The 16,848-nt window shown below is 39.7% G+C and overlaps 3 protein-coding genes across 5 annotated transcripts; 2 read left to right on the top strand and 1 right to left on the bottom strand.

Annotated features, from left to right (window-relative positions):
* Positions 1-3,723: 3,723 nt before the first annotated feature.
* LOC112283228 (uncharacterized) lies at positions 3,724-8,341 on the top strand. Of its 3 annotated transcripts, none has more exons than XM_024521691.3 (6): positions 3,724-4,107; positions 4,570-4,852; positions 4,992-5,350; positions 5,669-6,026; positions 6,175-6,887; positions 7,075-8,341. In XM_024521691.3, exons 1-6 carry the CDS (start codon positions 3,946-3,948, stop codon positions 8,014-8,016), a joined length of 2,817 nt encoding a protein of 938 aa, XP_024377459.1. In that variant the 5' UTR covers positions 3,724-3,945; the 3' UTR covers positions 8,017-8,341. The 3 variants fall into 3 exon arrangements, with proteins under 3 accessions (XP_024377459.1, XP_024377458.1, XP_024377460.1); XM_024521690.3 differs by having other exon boundaries at positions 3,755-4,107; positions 5,669-6,071; XM_024521692.3 differs by lacking the exon at positions 3,724-4,107 and adding an exon at positions 4,176-4,312 and having other exon boundaries at positions 5,669-6,071.
* Positions 8,342-9,267: 926 nt separating this feature from the next.
* On the top strand, positions 9,268-13,197 carry LOC112283533 (DEAD-box ATP-dependent RNA helicase 58, chloroplastic). Its single transcript, XM_024522340.3, has 10 exons — positions 9,268-10,215; positions 10,470-10,563; positions 10,725-10,838; positions 11,024-11,161; positions 11,276-11,380; positions 11,669-11,827; positions 12,012-12,080; positions 12,206-12,295; positions 12,536-12,688; positions 12,821-13,197. The coding sequence occupies exons 1-10, from the start codon at positions 9,821-9,823 to the stop codon at positions 13,091-13,093; spliced, it is 1,590 nt and encodes a 529-aa protein (XP_024378108.1). The 5' UTR covers positions 9,268-9,820; the 3' UTR covers positions 13,094-13,197.
* Positions 13,198-13,426: 229 nt separating this feature from the next.
* On the bottom strand, positions 13,427-16,158 carry LOC112283535 (uncharacterized). Its single transcript, XM_024522344.3, has 6 exons — positions 15,709-16,158; positions 14,991-15,177; positions 14,741-14,813; positions 14,527-14,576; positions 14,162-14,275; positions 13,427-13,967 (listed from the first exon to the last, which is right to left on the bottom strand). The coding sequence occupies exons 1-6, from the start codon at positions 16,010-16,012 to the stop codon at positions 13,889-13,891; spliced, it is 807 nt and encodes a 268-aa protein (XP_024378112.1). The 5' UTR covers positions 16,013-16,158; the 3' UTR covers positions 13,427-13,888.
* Between the last annotated feature and the right edge of the window lie 690 nt (positions 16,159-16,848).

The following is a 16,848-nucleotide window of genomic DNA, read 5'->3' as shown; positions in this document are numbered from 1 at the left end:
AATTATATTATTTATTTTTTACAAGAAATATAAAATTTATATTATTTAAATATATATTTTTTAAAACAAATAGAATAGTACTAATTATGCCTACTCTATCTTTATATACCTTGAACCAACAATATTTTGGACAAGATATGCACTAAAAAAAAATCCCTCAACCTTAATTATTCTCATCAATCAAAATAAAAATCAATATTTTAATACCATTCTACATACTATAAAATTCTAAGACCTACATGTTATAGAATTTTACTTACTCAACACATTAAAGTACTATAAATCTTTACTTCCACCTAAAATAAATGAATCCAAAACAAACCTCAAAGTAATAAAAATACTATGTATACACCACCAAAATAACATAATGTGCAACATCAATATGTAGCAAAGATTTGCAACAATATCAACCTTATGTAATTTGCCATCATATCTTATACAAAATGCACCACATACATCACCTCAAACCAAAGTTAAAAACATAAAAAAACTAGAATAATCTTATATATCTCATCAATCTAAATTATATTAACATTCTACCTCTTCTCTCACCAAATTAAAACAAAATATTCTCTTTAAAAAAATCTAAGATATAATTACTATACTAATGGATTATTCTACCTTCCAAAAAAAATGACTAAAAGTATTTCGAAAGAATAAATTACTTCACATAAAATCTACAATTCAATAAAATATCTATGAATCTCAAAATGCCTTCTAAGATTATATAATATCTTAAGAAAAAAATCATTAACATTTTTCACATTTATCCAAATTTAGTGTAAGATATTGATAAGATGAATTAGTATATATATATTTATCAACAATTTAAACTTCATATACTTCATCAATACTCAAATTAAACATGCAAAATTACATAAACATCATCCAAATAATATATTATTATTTAAAATAGTTACTATGCTCCAATAAAGAAAGCATTTATTATCTATATATAAAATAAGATTTTATACAAACATAGATAGTAACATAATGGCATATGCACTTATCAAAGAAGGCTACAATAAAGGATACCTATTACTATTCTTTTCACACAAATATGCACACTCTAAATCCTACTATTTCTACAAAGATAGGTGCATAGAAGTGCAATAGATATATTAGAAAGGTCCCATAAGATATTTTTAATGCTACTTAATAAAATATACTAATAAAAAATTATGTAAGAGTATTAGTAAAATAAATTTAAAACTCGAATAAATAAATAAATAAGAGACCAAAATATAGATAATATCTCTTCTAATCAATTTATTTTATATATAAAAATCATATAAATTAATACATGGATTTCTAAAAAAATTAATAATTACCTACCAAAAAATACAATTTTCAAAATGGCTATTATCATGTACTTTTCTTACACATAAATGCTATTATAAGCAAGACTTAAGTCAACCATATTATCCTTAACTCATAAACCTTACCATAGTTTCCTATCAAACAAAGTATTTTTAAATACTATAGTATAATTCATCAAATTTACCTACACTAATAGCAGATTTCTAATCAAATTAATTCAAAGAAAAATTGATATTTATCGACCTTTAGTTCATGATATTAAAATAGAGGTTGGATAGTAGCTCCAATCATGGTAATCATTGCATGTGCCTAGAACACAATGCACACTTTATCTATTGAAATCCTAAAAGAAAATTTTAACATCAAATAATCAACTACTAATACTTAACAATCTTAATTAATATTAATACTACAACAATTAAACACCTTACCTACACTCTTCTTTATAAAAAGAAAATTAAAAATAATCAATCAATATGTATTCTTAATAGTATACATATTTATACATGGTTTCTTATCTTTCTTTCTTCTCTCTTCTTCTCTTTCTCAATATCTTTATAGAAAAGAATGTCTTCTTAAAAGAAGAAATTATCTCTATCTTCTAACCTTTAGCTTTTGATTATAGATTCAAGAATAGAAAAAAAAAAAAAAAAAAAAAAAAAAAAAAAAAAACTCACATTTTATTTTTAGAGGACTTATAGAGACTATTGTTCTTTTGCTTCTAATTAGGTTATTTTTTGAATAATATTTAGATTTATGTTTAAGTTCTCTACTATAGAAGTAAAAGTCATCTTGTCAATGTTGAATTTTTCTTATTCTAAAAGAAGTTTTAGTTGCACTATACTAATGAATATATATATATATATATATATATATATATATATATATATATATATATATATATTATAAAATTTGAATACTTAGAGCATTTATTAGAAGATTGTAGAAATACTAAAGAATAATTATTTGATTTTCTTCAAAAGAATAAAATTTATTATTATATTTGATATAAAATATTTTATTACCGAAACATTTAAAAATAAAAAATGATGATTATTATTATTATTATTATTGTCATTATTTTATTTTGACATTATACTATAATTTGTAAAGTAATTGATTAATAAACATGATATTATCTTCTACTTTTATATATTAATGGCTAGTTGTTGAAATCATATAGCATATATAGATTCAAAATAATTTATTTGATACGAGAAACACATACACACACACATATATGAATATATATATATATATATATATATATGTATATATATTACTGAGATAGAACATGGCCACTAAATAATTTTTTCATAAATTTTATTTATCAAAATTTGGAGTTTAAAAGCTTTGTGATCGGAATTTCTTTTATAAATCAATTTTCGAAATTTAAATCCATTACCACTTAATTTTTCAGAATTTCTATGCCTATATTTTTAATTGATGTAATTAAGTTTTTATGCTTATTTTTTGGTAGGAATGATCACTTGAGGAGGCAGAATTATAGATACCATCTGTAAGTCTTTGTGACAAATCAATTTTTCTTTTGGTTTTGGTGGAAAATAAAACTATGTTGTGAGAATCAAAGTACTTATTTGTTTCTATAATTGTATTTTTATACTTTTTATTTATAATATTTTTGATATGGTAAGCACTAAAAAGTAGACAATAAAATCATGCAAAAAATGATATTCCAAAGACAATATCAAATTGAGAGAAAGTAATATGCAACATCAAAATTGCTTTGATGTTTTCAAGAGAAGTGAATATGCATCAGCAAGTGAAGGTCTGAAGAATCTCGCCATCGCCGATCCCGCGACGAGGCCAAATCTTGCCAGCCAAGGTTCCAGGAGCCAAATGAGGATGGATTCATGATAGCTCAAGATAGCTCTGAATCTCGCCTCCCCACCATTGCATATCGCCCCTGCCCTACTGCACCAGCACGTTCACCACACGCCCATGCTCGCTCTCAACTCCTCACGTCGACGAAAATTTGAGGCAAAACTTCTTTTTTGAGTGTTGGGTGTTGTTGGTGTGGAGGTGGATCACCGTCTGATGTTACGTCTGAGAGGGTACTGTAACTGCCCTGCGTGGGTACTTCTTTCGACATGAGACGGCCGCATTTCTCGAGCTGTTCGAAATTCGTACACGACGTTTGGAAAACCTTTGAGGAAACTGTGGCTGTGTCGTTGGCAAGTCTTGTCCCTTTGCTCGGGGCCCACGGCTTCTTTCATCCACCGCTGCACTGGATGTAGCAACTTTCTCGTATCGACCCGTTTGGATTTGTACCAATTTTGGTTTGCAGTCCCCAACGGCTCGCCGACATGCGTGGTGCGTTGCAGGAAGTCGCGCGGGAGTGTGTATGTTTTGAGGAACCGAGGTTGTGCTCAGTGGTTGCCGCCGTCGTTGCTTCTTGGCATCAATTTCGTTTGTTGTTGCATTATTGCTTCGCTCTAATGTGCGAGAACGTGAGAGGCGTATACCGTGGTGGATATGTTCAGCGTTGAGGTTGTGTGTCGAATGGTCCAGGGAATTCACGTTTCAGTATCCTCTGATAACGTCTTTCGATTCTAGTTAATGGTCAAGTGAAAGCTGCATTGTGTTCTCTACCAAGCCAGCACGATGAGGGCAGAGGAGTGCGCAGGGGAGTATATGAGTCCGCTGGTGAAGCAGGATCTTGCCAAAACTGGAAAAGACGGCGAGAGTCGTCGTGTGCCCTCTCACGCGCTCAGTCAAGAAGTGGAGAAGCTGGAACTTGGTTCTATCCCTCAATTCCTGGCCCAGGTGAGGCTTTACTGCTGTTCATGCACTGATCACCGCCCTTCACATTGTCATGCGACCGATCACTCTGTCTACCATTTTCACAGCATAAAGAGCCAGAGGTTCGAAGTTCTGGATTTTAGATCGACCTTGTTTGCTGTTTCGATTCCCCCGCCTTAAGTCTCTCAGCTAGAGAGTTGGCCTTGAAGTAGTGCGCGTGACCCTTGAGGTAAGCATGTCAGGTAGAGCTTTCAGTGTTTGCGAAGGTTTTGCCTTTGAACTCGCATTGTACCTTCTACACCGCGTAGGTGTAAAATCACCTTGCACTAATTTTTCTTGTCAAAATTTAACACCATTATACGACACACCGCATCACTACTATTCCGAAATTGCCCTGTTGTTCTCGTAATCGCAGTTTTAATCTTTTGGAGCAGATTTGAGGGGATTCTCTGAAAATTCTCTGAAGATTTTGGGTTTGCATTACAGGTTTCCGAGTCAATAGACACTGAAGGCTCGCGCTTAAACGCTTTAGTCCTTTACGAAGAGGTCGCACGAGTCCACGGGAAGCTTATCATTCCGCATATTGGCCAGCTTATGGCTACTGTGACTCGTTCACTGTCTTCGAGCGGGAATTCACCAGATTTACACCAAGCTTGTGCCAAAGCGGCTACGGCTTGGGTTCGTTATTCCGTTGACGCGGACACAAGCGTAGCTGATGCGGGAGAAATTCTCAAGGAGGTCTCCCGACCGTTAGTCGATCTACTAGCAGGTGGTTTTCCGCTAGCACATTGTGTTTTATCCTTGTATCAAGGAGAGTGGTACTGTTGTAGTTTGTGTGGAAATAGTGATTAGTTCACATTGTGTTGAGGCTTATCTTGTGATATTGGAGGTTGCCTTGTATCGTGTAGGCAATTTGGAGCATGTGGTGGCGGGGGCAGCAACATGCTTGCAAGCAATTACTGAATCTGAGAAGTGGAAGCTTGCGCCAGAGGACTTGGTCAGCGAAGTTTGCAATCTGAATACCACTGCCTTGGGCGACAAATCAACCCGGACAGTTGCTCAGATGCAGCTCGCGCGTTCATTATCGATCATGAACCCTGAATCTTGCCATGTGTATGGAGCTCGATTGCTCAATGTCGCACAAGAAGTCTTGAGCGACAGTACCTACTCTTGGCAGCTACGGAAGAGTGCCGCAGAGATGGCACAGTCCATTCTTGAAATTGTGGACAGAAAGGCTCTCGACTTGGTACTGAACTCAATAACACAGGTTGGTGTTCCTTACAACAGAATTAAGTGGTCTTCAAGCGTTCTCTCGTCAGTTGTAGCTTAAATGTTCAGGTCATGTGTAGATCTTTGAATCGACTTTGTAACACGGCAGTTCGACCAATCTGAAGTACAAATCAGACTCCCAGTGGTATTCATGTAAAACGATTCGATCCCTCACAATAAGCATGGTCAATGTAGCAATGACTACGATCCCCTGTTGTTTTTGAGACTTTCCACATGGTATTGGCACTCTTATGTGCAGCACAAATTCCCTGCATCTGAAACTGACTTGCAAGTGGTTCATTGTTGGGGCTCACAGGCTCTAGAGAACTGTAATCACGACACTATGCCTGAGGTCCGCACTGCAGCTTGTGAAGCTCTCCAGACGGCCAAAAGGAGTGGTGGGTCGACTAAAGAAAAAAATGGAGGGGATCACCGAGGATTGAAATCTTTTGATTCTAAGAAGCATACACCCCAGCAGAGAAACTGGAGTCCAAACAACTTCTGCCCAAGTTCACAGGACACTTACAATCTATCTTCTTACACGCCTCCTCCTGCATCATGTGACTCTGCTGTCTTTGATTCCTCCTCGGCCTCTAGTACCGACTCAACAAGCTGGATGAAGCGGTCTCTTATGTTTTCGTCAAAGACAATAGACCATTCGCCTTGCTTTCCAGGTCCACCTTTCGCCGTGGGACTTTACAAGAATCACGAGAGTATCTGTAAGCTTTGGTGCCACTCCTTCATGCAATCACAAGTCCTTTCAATGAAAACAATTTTTGCAAAGAACCCTGTCTGAATCTTGGTCATTGGTTCTCTGTGCAGCGGACAAGGAGTATGTATCTTCTTCGACTGTATGTGGAGATGTCACAGTTTCCCACACTGGTATGTCGGCGTATCTCGTTCCCGCCTCTCATTTCAACGACCCGCTGGTATGTGACCAAGTATCACCAGGCATGCAACATAAAAAGGAAGAGCTACTCGGCGAGACAGAACTCACTCCAACTGTAACGCAGGATCATCCAAAAGGGAAAGTTGAGTCTCGATTCAGTCCCTTTGAGGCACTTATCACCCGATCATTCTGTGAGGCAGATGGAGATCTAATGGCCGAGGATGAAGAAATTTTATCCGGGGGTTCAGCTGACTTAGATGGACGCATATGTGGTAATAACGGGATGCGTTCCGGTGGCAATTCAAGGTGGTCAATTTCAATGGGGAAATTTAGGCTGGATTCTCAGACCCCTGAGTATATGGAGGACAGTGTACAGAGCAACACGGTTTCCTGTATAGGCATGCAAAGTAACGACTCCGACGCAGATAGTATCGCAGTACTTGGCATGAAGGGTTGCATCAGCAATAACATAACTGGAAAGGTTGTTGATGTCTTAGAGAACAAGCAGATGCCCTACATGGGGTCTCTGCAAGCATTGACAGCTGGATACCCCAATGCATGTAACCTTGACGATTGGATCTCTCATGCACAGTATATGAAACTCGAAAACTTGTCCAACTCTCCAGAAGACGGCTACAGTTCCATGGTAGCTGACCCATGATGCTTCTTTTCTTTGTATATAGTGACTTCGCCTAGTAGTGCAGTTTGTTTTCCACTGCGTCTGAAATTTTATCTACAGTTTACATCATGCGAGAAGGGTTGTATACAAAGATCTAATTTCGGTACTCGACCATGCAGTGTTTCAGCATTCTAAACTACCTGACATTTTGCAGAAGCCAAGGGTGCTGATCACCGCAGCGGATTTCATGCCTTACACAACTCCACGGAGATTGGTGTTATCACTTCAATCTCAATTCTTAAGCCCGGGTGATGAAGTGGGTCAAGAGGATGTGGTAAGGATCGACAACAGGGCAGGTAAAATCACTGACATCAACGAGGATGCAGTGAGAAGCATTGACTACGGGACTATAAAGAGGATCGACTTCATTGAAGAACCAGATATGGAAGTTGAAAGTTCTAGTGACTCGGGTTGGAGTGTAAGAGACAATCCAATTGCCTCTGATGAGTCTACAGCTGCGGAAAGTAGCCCTCAGAATATGGAAACGCATGATGAGATCCACGATGGCTTAGCTCTTCCTAGAAAGATCCAGAACGTCGCAGGTGTTACCCCTACAAGTAGAGCAATCTCACCGCCGACCCACGAGTCAGAAATTGTCAATACCTCTCAGACGGTTCAACAAGGAAGCCTTGAAATTGACGATGCAGCCGTACACCTCCACACCTCAAGACCGTGTGGAGCCCTGGTTGTAGTTCCAGAGGCAGACAAAGTTTGCACGCCATGCCCAGAGTCTAAGCACAAGAGGCCCGCTCTTAAGTCTCGAGAGCGGGGCCTAAAACTGGAAGTGGACCGAACAACAGATGATCGAAGCAATGAGCAGGAAATGATCAACTCAACCAGCATCTTCAGCCAAGCAGGCGAGTCCTGTGTGGACGTGCCTGTATGCGAGAAGGCTGTCTGGGTTGATGATGTCTCAGCCAAGTTGTGGAGCAATATCTCATTGCTGAACTCTGCCAAGAGAGGTTGCTCAAAGATCATGTCCATAGCTGAAGTAGTTCTGAAAGGCTCCCTATGCGTCGTTGTTGCTGTTCCGATCAGCTTGGCCCTTGCAACGGTGCTCCAAACTCCAACAGATTACTACTTGGTGCCGACATGATGTGCTTCCCAAACCCTCATTTTTTTGTTTCTTACAGTGATTTATAAATTCTCATGCCAGTTTATTATGTTGAGGATCAAGCTGTATGTAAATAGTAGCTACATTCATCTGCTTAGTTCATTAGGATAGCGTTAGTAATAATATCCCATTCAAGTTTGTTTGAATATCCTAGGTTCGCAGCGCTGCTGCTTGAAAATGATTATTCATCGCTGGGCAATATTTTTGTCCCTGGAAATCCTCCTTCCTAAAGGTGCATGTTTCACTTGATATGAGCAGAGATGTTGTAATTCAATGATCTGACCAACAAATTTTTGAGTTTCTGGAATTATATGTTGAAATAGTTAATATCTACAATTTAACCTGTCCATGTGTAAATTATATTTTCTGTTGGTTGTGTACATTAGAATTTGTTCGATTTCTATGTGGAGGAGAATTGAATGGATGAACCTCGTACAAGTTATCTGTGACTCGGCTATGATAGTTATCTAATGCTATAATTTGACAAATTATAATTATTTATCTAAGGACTATTACCAACTCATCTGATTGCCATTTCTTATAGATAAACAATTGTAGGTTGTTATAGTACATGTGGAGTGAAAATGAATTTGCTTATGAAGGTATATCGATCAAATTTTAAGATGTGTATCTGGAAAATGTTTTACTGAAATTTCATCCAAACACAATGGTGCATTCCAAAAATTATTTGATATACTATTTATTTTCATAATCCATCTATATAAATTCATCATAGTTTCAATTAAGTCTACAATTTTTGTGACATTGTGGGATTGTTTTCTCTTAAGTAGCTGCAATATGTTTTTTCAAACTCTTGCTTAGGTTCATTTGTTCCTTATCATCCCATCTTCCCCCAAATTCACTGCCAAGGGGTGATAATTTATCACCAACTTCAAACAAAACATATATTTGGGCCATTGATCACACAAACTGCCACCCTCTGCGACGCATCCTCGGCAGCAATTGCACCTTTCTCCCAAATATTTATTTCCCAACAATTCATTTTCGTATTTCCCACACAACAAGTTTCCTTTTTCCTCTATTGAAAACAGGTCGGTACTTGAATGATAACCTGATGAGCCAGAGAAATCTCCTCTTCCGCCATCTATTGTCAGGGAGGAGGGAATAATAGCTTTTCACAAAAAAAAAACAAAACAAAACAAAACAAACTAACAAGCTAACGAACAAGCTGAGAAGAATAGGGGGAGAGCAAACCGAAGCAGTTGTGATAGCACACCAGACCTCAACCCAAAACTTCGTTGCTCTATCCATGCTCGATCGTCTTGCTCAGATTAGGGTTCAGTTAATCGATAAAAATTGGATTCTGGGATTGGGTATTGAATGGGTGTCAGTGGCTAGAATCGCATCAGCAAGTTTCTAAAATGCCCAAAGAGTTCCGAAGTCTGGAGGGTTTTGGAAGAAGCTGAGACATACACCTCAGGTCCCAACAAGGCTTTCTCCTGTGTCAGATCGTAGCATGTCATAGCAATCCTGCAGGAGTTTGGAAATCCGAATGGGAGCTCCACGCACAAAGTTTTTTGGGGATGTGAAGAGGAAAATCCGAGATGCGGTTGCTGGATGGCAAAGTCTGGATGACGATGCTCAGCTGAACCCATGATGCGGATGATCTCAGTTGAAGAGTGGGTTTTGAGGTTTTTGAGGTGGAGCGTCTGAAAGTTTATGCTCAAGCTTGACACTGTTGAGCGCGGGCAATCGTTGCTTCTGACCTTGAATTCCATGGTTTGTGTGAGTTTCAGTTAGCTTAGGGCGCTCTAGAATTTGAGTTATGGCGGACATGATAGGTTGGACCATGCTTAGAGCTTCACGAACTTCGTTGGGTTTTGTGGCTGCACCCTTGTTACATTTTCAGAAAATTACGCATGAGAGAGCGTGGAAATGTGTAACCGTCTCAACATCTGCTAGAATTAGCATCAGTTGTAACAATTTTTGTAAAGCTGGGCTGAGTTCTTTGGCGCAATTTGAGAGGATTTCCTCTCAACAGGTTCGGGTTCTCTCGTCAGATTCTAGCTTCTCCCCCCTTGTTGCATCTGGTGAAAAAGTGGAGGAAGACGCAAGTGGAGTAGGGGCATTGGAACATGAACATAATGGCGGCCAGGAGGATGGTATGAGTCCATTGAGCAAGTTGTGCATGAACAAGGTGCCGGAATACGTGCTGCGAAAGTAATTGTTATCCCTCGAACCCATAGGAGTTAAGGAATGTCTTTGAGCCCTGCCAATTAGTTACTTGGATTACAATTCTCGGACAGATAACTTCGGAATACAAATAGAACAGATTCCAGTGTTTGTCTGTCTGACTGTTTGTTGTTTGTTTGTTTTGTTTTGTTTTGCTTTGTTTGTTTGTTTGTTTGTTTTTTTTTTTTTTTTTTTCTTTTTTCTTTCTTTTCCAGTTTCATATCTGTCTAATCGTAATGCAGGGCAGAAGAGGTGGGGTATTCTGTGCCCACTCTTGTCCAACAAGAGGCATTGCCAGTCCTCCTTTCTGGCCGTGATTGTATCCTCCACGCACAGGTAAAATTCGAGACGCTATGTCACTTTCGGAGAGTTTCTTAAGTAGCAAGATTGATTAAGATGATGCAAAAAGATCCCTTTGGCTATGTTAATTTCAATCACGTTGGTACGTGTGAGTGTACCAGAAGTATTGACGAATGTGTCGAATATGCCTTCTGCAGACAGGCTCTGGTAAGACGCTGGCATATCTCCTGCCAATTTTTGCAAAGATTCTTCCTGCACGGGCTGCTGTGCAAGCGATTGTGGTTGTTCCTACTCGAGAGTTAGGTATGCAGGTAAGCTCTTCATATGCGCAGGACATGGATGGTGATTTAGAAAGATTGCTTAGCGTAAAGTTTCTTTTAGAACAGTTGTCTGCAAACTGTTTGTTTGCAATTTCACACTTGGTGCAGCCTTGATTCAATTTTCAGTGCGGAGCAACATTGTTCAAAACAATTCATCGGTTGGCATCTCTTCACAGGTGGCAAAAGTTGCGCGCAAGTTAGCCGGAAAGGGAGGTTCTGAAGAGGACGGCAAGGCGCCAAAGGAGAAAGGTACTGTCATGGTGATGACCTTGTTGGAAGGCGGAACCAATAGTCGTCAGAAAGCCTGGCTCAAGGTATGCTTTTGTATGTTTCTTATTAGAAGGACTCATCCCTCTTCAGCAAGTTTTCAAGTTCAACTACTTCTATGTAGAGTTGCTTCTTTCCTAACATCGACGTTGCCATGACAGGCGGAGCCACCTCAAATTGTTGTTGGTACGCTGGAACGAATCGCTCGCATGATTGAAACTAAGAATCTACGCACCAATGCTGTCAACACTATCGTTATTGATGAGGTTCTCTCCCTTTTTCGTGCCTCTATCTGCTACTCCCCTTGTTCTTCCTACTTCTGTATCTTTATGGTGTGTGATGTAATTTTCCCTCGTTCTAAGTAATTCCACACCCACTGTTTTAGGATCAGTTCCTGAAAGTTGTAAAGGCACCCATCTGTATCAGCTGAAACTTTATGAAACCATATGACTTGTCTACGCCCTGAAGTTCGGTTTTTATTTATTCATTTATTCATTTATCTATTTATCTATTTATTTTTGTACTTACAGTGATGTACAGTTTGTGCAGAGCAGGTGGATGCTATGATGGGAGCTGCAAAAGAAGGCGGTCATCTGCACAAGTTGCTAAGTGAGTACACACGTCCCCAACAACGTCAAACCATACTTGCCAGCGCTACCATTCCTCAACATCGGCGGTTCTTGAATGACTGTATCCAGAATAAGTGGGTCAAGGTAGCTTTTTGTCCGTTGTTAAGTGACTCTTCGACATTATCCACTGCAGGTGGCATTTAAAATGGTTCAGTTGCATTAATAAGCGTTGTTTTGTTGCTTTTAGCCATATTTAGAGGTTTGAACTCATACAAGTTGATATAATTTTGGTTGGTGGAGTGACGATTTTGCTTGCAATGTGCTACAGGAAGACGTAATGCATATCCATGTTCGCCCAGAGGATAAGATGCCCTCGTATCTTCATCACCGTTATGTGGTAATGCCTTCAATTTATGACATCATGGATATGTGATGTATTATTGACAAGTGCAAGATCGCTTGTAAGGTGGATTTGTTCGATACATCATTTCATAACTAACTGTAGAGCGTTTGTGAGAACAGGTCTGCGAGAAGGACGATAGGTTGCCAGCTTTGTTGTCATTGCTGCAATCAGATGCTCCAAGAGCAGCAATTATCTTTGTAAACGATCAGGTGCGCTATCGTTCTTGCACTCGGCATTTTGTAGCTTTCCGATGCAATGGCTACAGCTAGAACAACTCTTTGAGTACAGACGTGTTGAGATTGTAAACCTCTATTATTGCACCTTGTTAAGGACTTCAGGAATGATATGCGCAGAGAGACTTATAATAAACAATTTCATTTAAGCATTTGTTCATGATGTTTAGTTTACATGCATGCTATTTTACTCAATAATTGTGGATATGTTTTCAGTCGGAGAAAGCGAAGAGAGCAGGGAACACTCCAACAACAATAACAGTTGCAGATTATATCGCAAAAATGAAGTTTTCTTCTGACGATGCCCTATGGGAACCACTAGTTCTGGAAGAAGAATCACACGTCAATGCTCGTGCTGCTACGCTTGCTGTAAGTGAAATGCCTTGTCTATCAACAGAGCCTGAGGTAGTTAGAAATTTGGAGTCTTAGATTGGTCTGTACTCTACCAGGATACATGGATGACCATTTAGCTAGCTCTAAATTTCCATTACTTTGGTACAGGATTTCCGGGACGGCAGATGCTTACTAGTAGCCACAGAACTGGCTGCTAGGGGGCTTGATTTGCCGGAAGTAAGTCACGTCTACAATTTTGAGTGGCCGCCTTCAGTAACTTCGTACATCCACCGCGCTGGGCGCACAGGCCGTCAACCAATTACTGAGGAGCTGGGGACTGTGACGAGCTTCATAACACCGAAGGAGTTATTCGTCCTAAGGCGTCTCGAAAATGAGATGATGTTGAAATTTGAAGCATTGAAAGTGCAAGGAACCACGTGAGGGATCAGGGGCGAATCTGATCTACATACTGATTATGCTGGCCTGAATCAGTCCGGCTAGTAATTGTACTGTTTCATTTGTAACAATGCAGTTTTACTGGCAAATCAACATTGTATGTATGTTCGTTTCCTATTCTGACTTGGCAGGTACATCTCTTCTTCCGAGGACCTGTTACAATTCCTGTTGTCTGGTGCATTAGTTAATGCATCAAAAGAAAAAAAATCTCTAAAATGTCTCACTGAAAAATCAGATTCATTAAAAAAACAAAATTAACATCATGAGGCTCATCATACTTAATGCCAAACTGCCAAAGAACAGACATAAGATACAGGGTGGGCCAAGTCTGAAGACACTTGTTATACAAAACGAAATGACACTTTTCCAGGGACCATCGAATAAAAAATTTCCGCTGTTCTACACATCTCTTTAATGCATCTTGCAAGCCTGTGTGAAGACTTACATCTGTATCTGGAAAGAATTAGTCGAAAACATGTAATTATCTACGAAAACACTTTTGGAACATCAGCGGAGTTGCCAAGATATCTACCACTGGGAATCTCTTGCTTAGTTTTGGCTTATATGAACAGCACCCAGAGAAATTTTCAAATGAATGTATGTTGCTACCTGATTGGTACAACACATTCCACGGCAGGCCTAGTTAAAGCGCAGCCGTCTCTCACCTTGCTGATACCCATGATTGCTCGAATAGAGCATGTACGAGCTTGTGAAAAGAACTACGAACCATTAAATGAGAGTCACCCAATGTGCATGGTTCATGAGAACAATGTTGTGCTTTCAATACAACATTAGCTGCGTCTGTTTGGTAAGAAAAAGCTGATGCAAGTGTGCTCTATAAAACTCCCAAAACTCGGCCCTGAATCAAACACCCAACCAAACATGTCAGGACCCTGAGACATCACATTACTGCAACAAATCACAAAATCTATTCTAACATGTGTTGCCAAAAGACCATTTATTTCCCCTCAACACGATGTTTTTGCTTCGCTTAGTTGGTAAATTTAGTAAATGGATATAACGAAGTAGAAGATCAATGAAATCTTAACATACATGACTTGAGGAACACTTAAGATTGTCAAGCCTTTTGCATCAGCATGCATGTCCAAAATTATAAGACGTAAGCAGCTAGTCCCCAGTGCCCCTATGTCGATCAACTTCCGCACCCTGAAAACAACCTTGAGTCAATAGCTTCTTTGTGGGCAAATGTTTCAAATAGACTCAAGAAACTTCATCAAGAACTCCAAAAGTCTCGAAGACAATCCACACAGTTCCCATTTGATGAGCAGAATTCTATAACATAAAAAAGTCTGTTTCACGGCTTTTAAATGTGAATAATGCCATGAGAACTAGTATTACTGCTCAGAGAGAAGCTGAAATGATCAAGTATGGTGATAAGAAAGTGTTCACAGACGTACCTGTTAGGAGTTCCAGCAGCTATGTTTACGTGTTCCTTTAGAAGCGCTACCTGAGACATAGATCATTTGGCCAAGTTATATACACCTTCCTGTACTGAGAAAGAACACGTCATTGACTAATCTCTTATATTTTACTTATCTGTAAGGGGTCATCATAACTCCAAAAATCCCGACAATATCTGCAGATCTTGGAGGTAAAGTACGCAATCTATACCTGTTCATCCACTTTGATATGTTTGGCGAAAAGTTTGGCAGGTTTCACCTTTCCTATGAATGCTTTCATTCCCCTGATCACACCAAAAAACAAAAGTAAGGACTTCTATCAATTTTTAAAAAGTAAAAAAGTAAAACGAGAGTGGTAACGCGTGAGTGAAACCCAGCTGAGAAGCAAAACAAGCTGCGCAACATGGCTGCAAAAGCGACCCATGTAACGGTGAACTTGGGCTTGACGATCTATTTCTCACCTAAGGAGCTCCACACAACGAATAGCAGAGCTGCAGAGAACCAAGACAACAGGGCTCCCAGCATCACCATCTTTATCGACAGTACAGAGAGACTCCTTCCAAATAGGGCCAATTACACGTTTTACATGCGATCCTAATTTTTCCGTGCTTCGATCTATTTCCTCGGTCAGCTCCACAATCCTGTCATCTGCCTCACCACACAGATAATGCAGTTAGAGAAAAACTAAACTAACTAAAAAATAGAAAAAAAAAAACTACTGGCTTATGCAAATTCTAGCTTGATATAAGGAATGGATTTTTTTAAACAAAAAGAAAAATAACCATAAAAAATCACATTCTGCAGAACTAGGAATCGCATTCACAAGATGCTAATCCATACCGAGGAAAACCTCCATGAACGGATAAGTTTCCACTAATGGAGACCAACTCCACCCTTAGCGTAGTCCCACAAAGCAAGATCGCCTTCTACTACAATTGACGCAATTTCATAACTGAAGCCTAACTCACCAAACAAGACTCACTGAACACTACTTCGCTCAAACCTGCTCTTAACAAAGACCAAATCTTGACGAAGCATTGGGTTTTTTCTTCTCAAATACAGGCATGCTTGAATTTTTAAGCCTGAGTACAAGCTTGTACTCAGGCTTAAGAGTCCAAACTCACTAACCCAAATGCTACCATCAGTCTCTCCCTGTCAGAAAGCCATTAGCAATCAAACCTGGAATAGGTTCCTTCTCGGCTGCAGAAAGCAGAGCGCCAAACACAGAGTGGAAAGTGGCTGTGAACCACTCAGTCTGCTCTGTCCGGGGCCTCCATTGCACACCGCTTTTGTCAACTACAGCTACTTCGCTCCCTTGCTTATCACCATCACTCGACGCTTTCAGATTTGCCTTCGCCTGCGCCTTCTTCTTCGTCAACGGCCGTGTTTTGAAAACCTTCTTCGCAGGACCGAGCTTCTCATCAGCAACAACGGTCCCAGAGCGGCTGTTTTTCTTACGATTCCTCTCCATAACTGCCGGCATTACTTGCTAAAATACTTCGATCTCCGCCCCAAAACCCTAATTCCAACCAGAAAGCTTCAAATCCTATACTCCAGAGCTTGATTTCACGCTCACCCCAGCTTCATTCACTTCCTCGCGTGATCTCAGGGTTTAGGGTTTAGGGTGGTCTGAACACGGTCAAAGTAAAGGCCACGGTCATGGGACCTCATCCCTCAAAACCCAACCACAACCAACGCTTCCCACTCACTTCAGTTTTCACTCGTTTACCCTAAATTGCTCGTAATTTGTCTTGATTGAAGTCTGTTTGGAGTTATGCATTAGTTGTGAGGCATTGTGTTGCTTCTAATTTGATGCCCACTTCTCGTAAGTTCCTTGTTGCTCATGGATTAGTATGTCTAAGTGGTTAGAGCTCCGCCTCTGAATTTTCTAATTGACTTGATTCAGGAATTTTAAGTTTCATGACTTTAAGGTTTTAGTCCGCAGTTGTAATACCTTGTTTCGTTGAGCCTCTGACTTGCTGTGTAGCTCTCTCTACCTCGTCATCGGTGGCTTTGATGCACTTGGACTTGTAATCGACGTCATGTTTACAATTGTTGTTATTCTTCCGTCTCTGATTCCCACACTTTGTATTTTGATGTTCTTGTGACGTCTCTGTGGACCTCGCCCTCCATTGACCCACGAATTTAATCCATACCTTTGCGTTACTTATGAAGATATCACAGCCGCCGTGACCTGGACCACCTCTCTCGATACCGCCACCACTACTCCAGTTCCCCCTGTGCATCATTGTTTCCGATAATATTCTGTTTCAGCGAACGTGTCCGATTTCCCCCATTTTAATTTCCTTAGATTTTACC

The sequence above is a fragment of the Physcomitrium patens genome, chromosome 6 (assembly GCF_059467195.1).
Source record: "Physcomitrium patens ecotype Gransden chromosome 6, ASM5946719v1, whole genome shotgun sequence".
Taxonomy (NCBI): domain Eukaryota; kingdom Viridiplantae; phylum Streptophyta; class Bryopsida; order Funariales; family Funariaceae; genus Physcomitrium; species Physcomitrium patens.
Note: the sequence above shows the minus strand (reverse complement) of the source record. Positions and strands in the feature narration are given on the sequence as shown.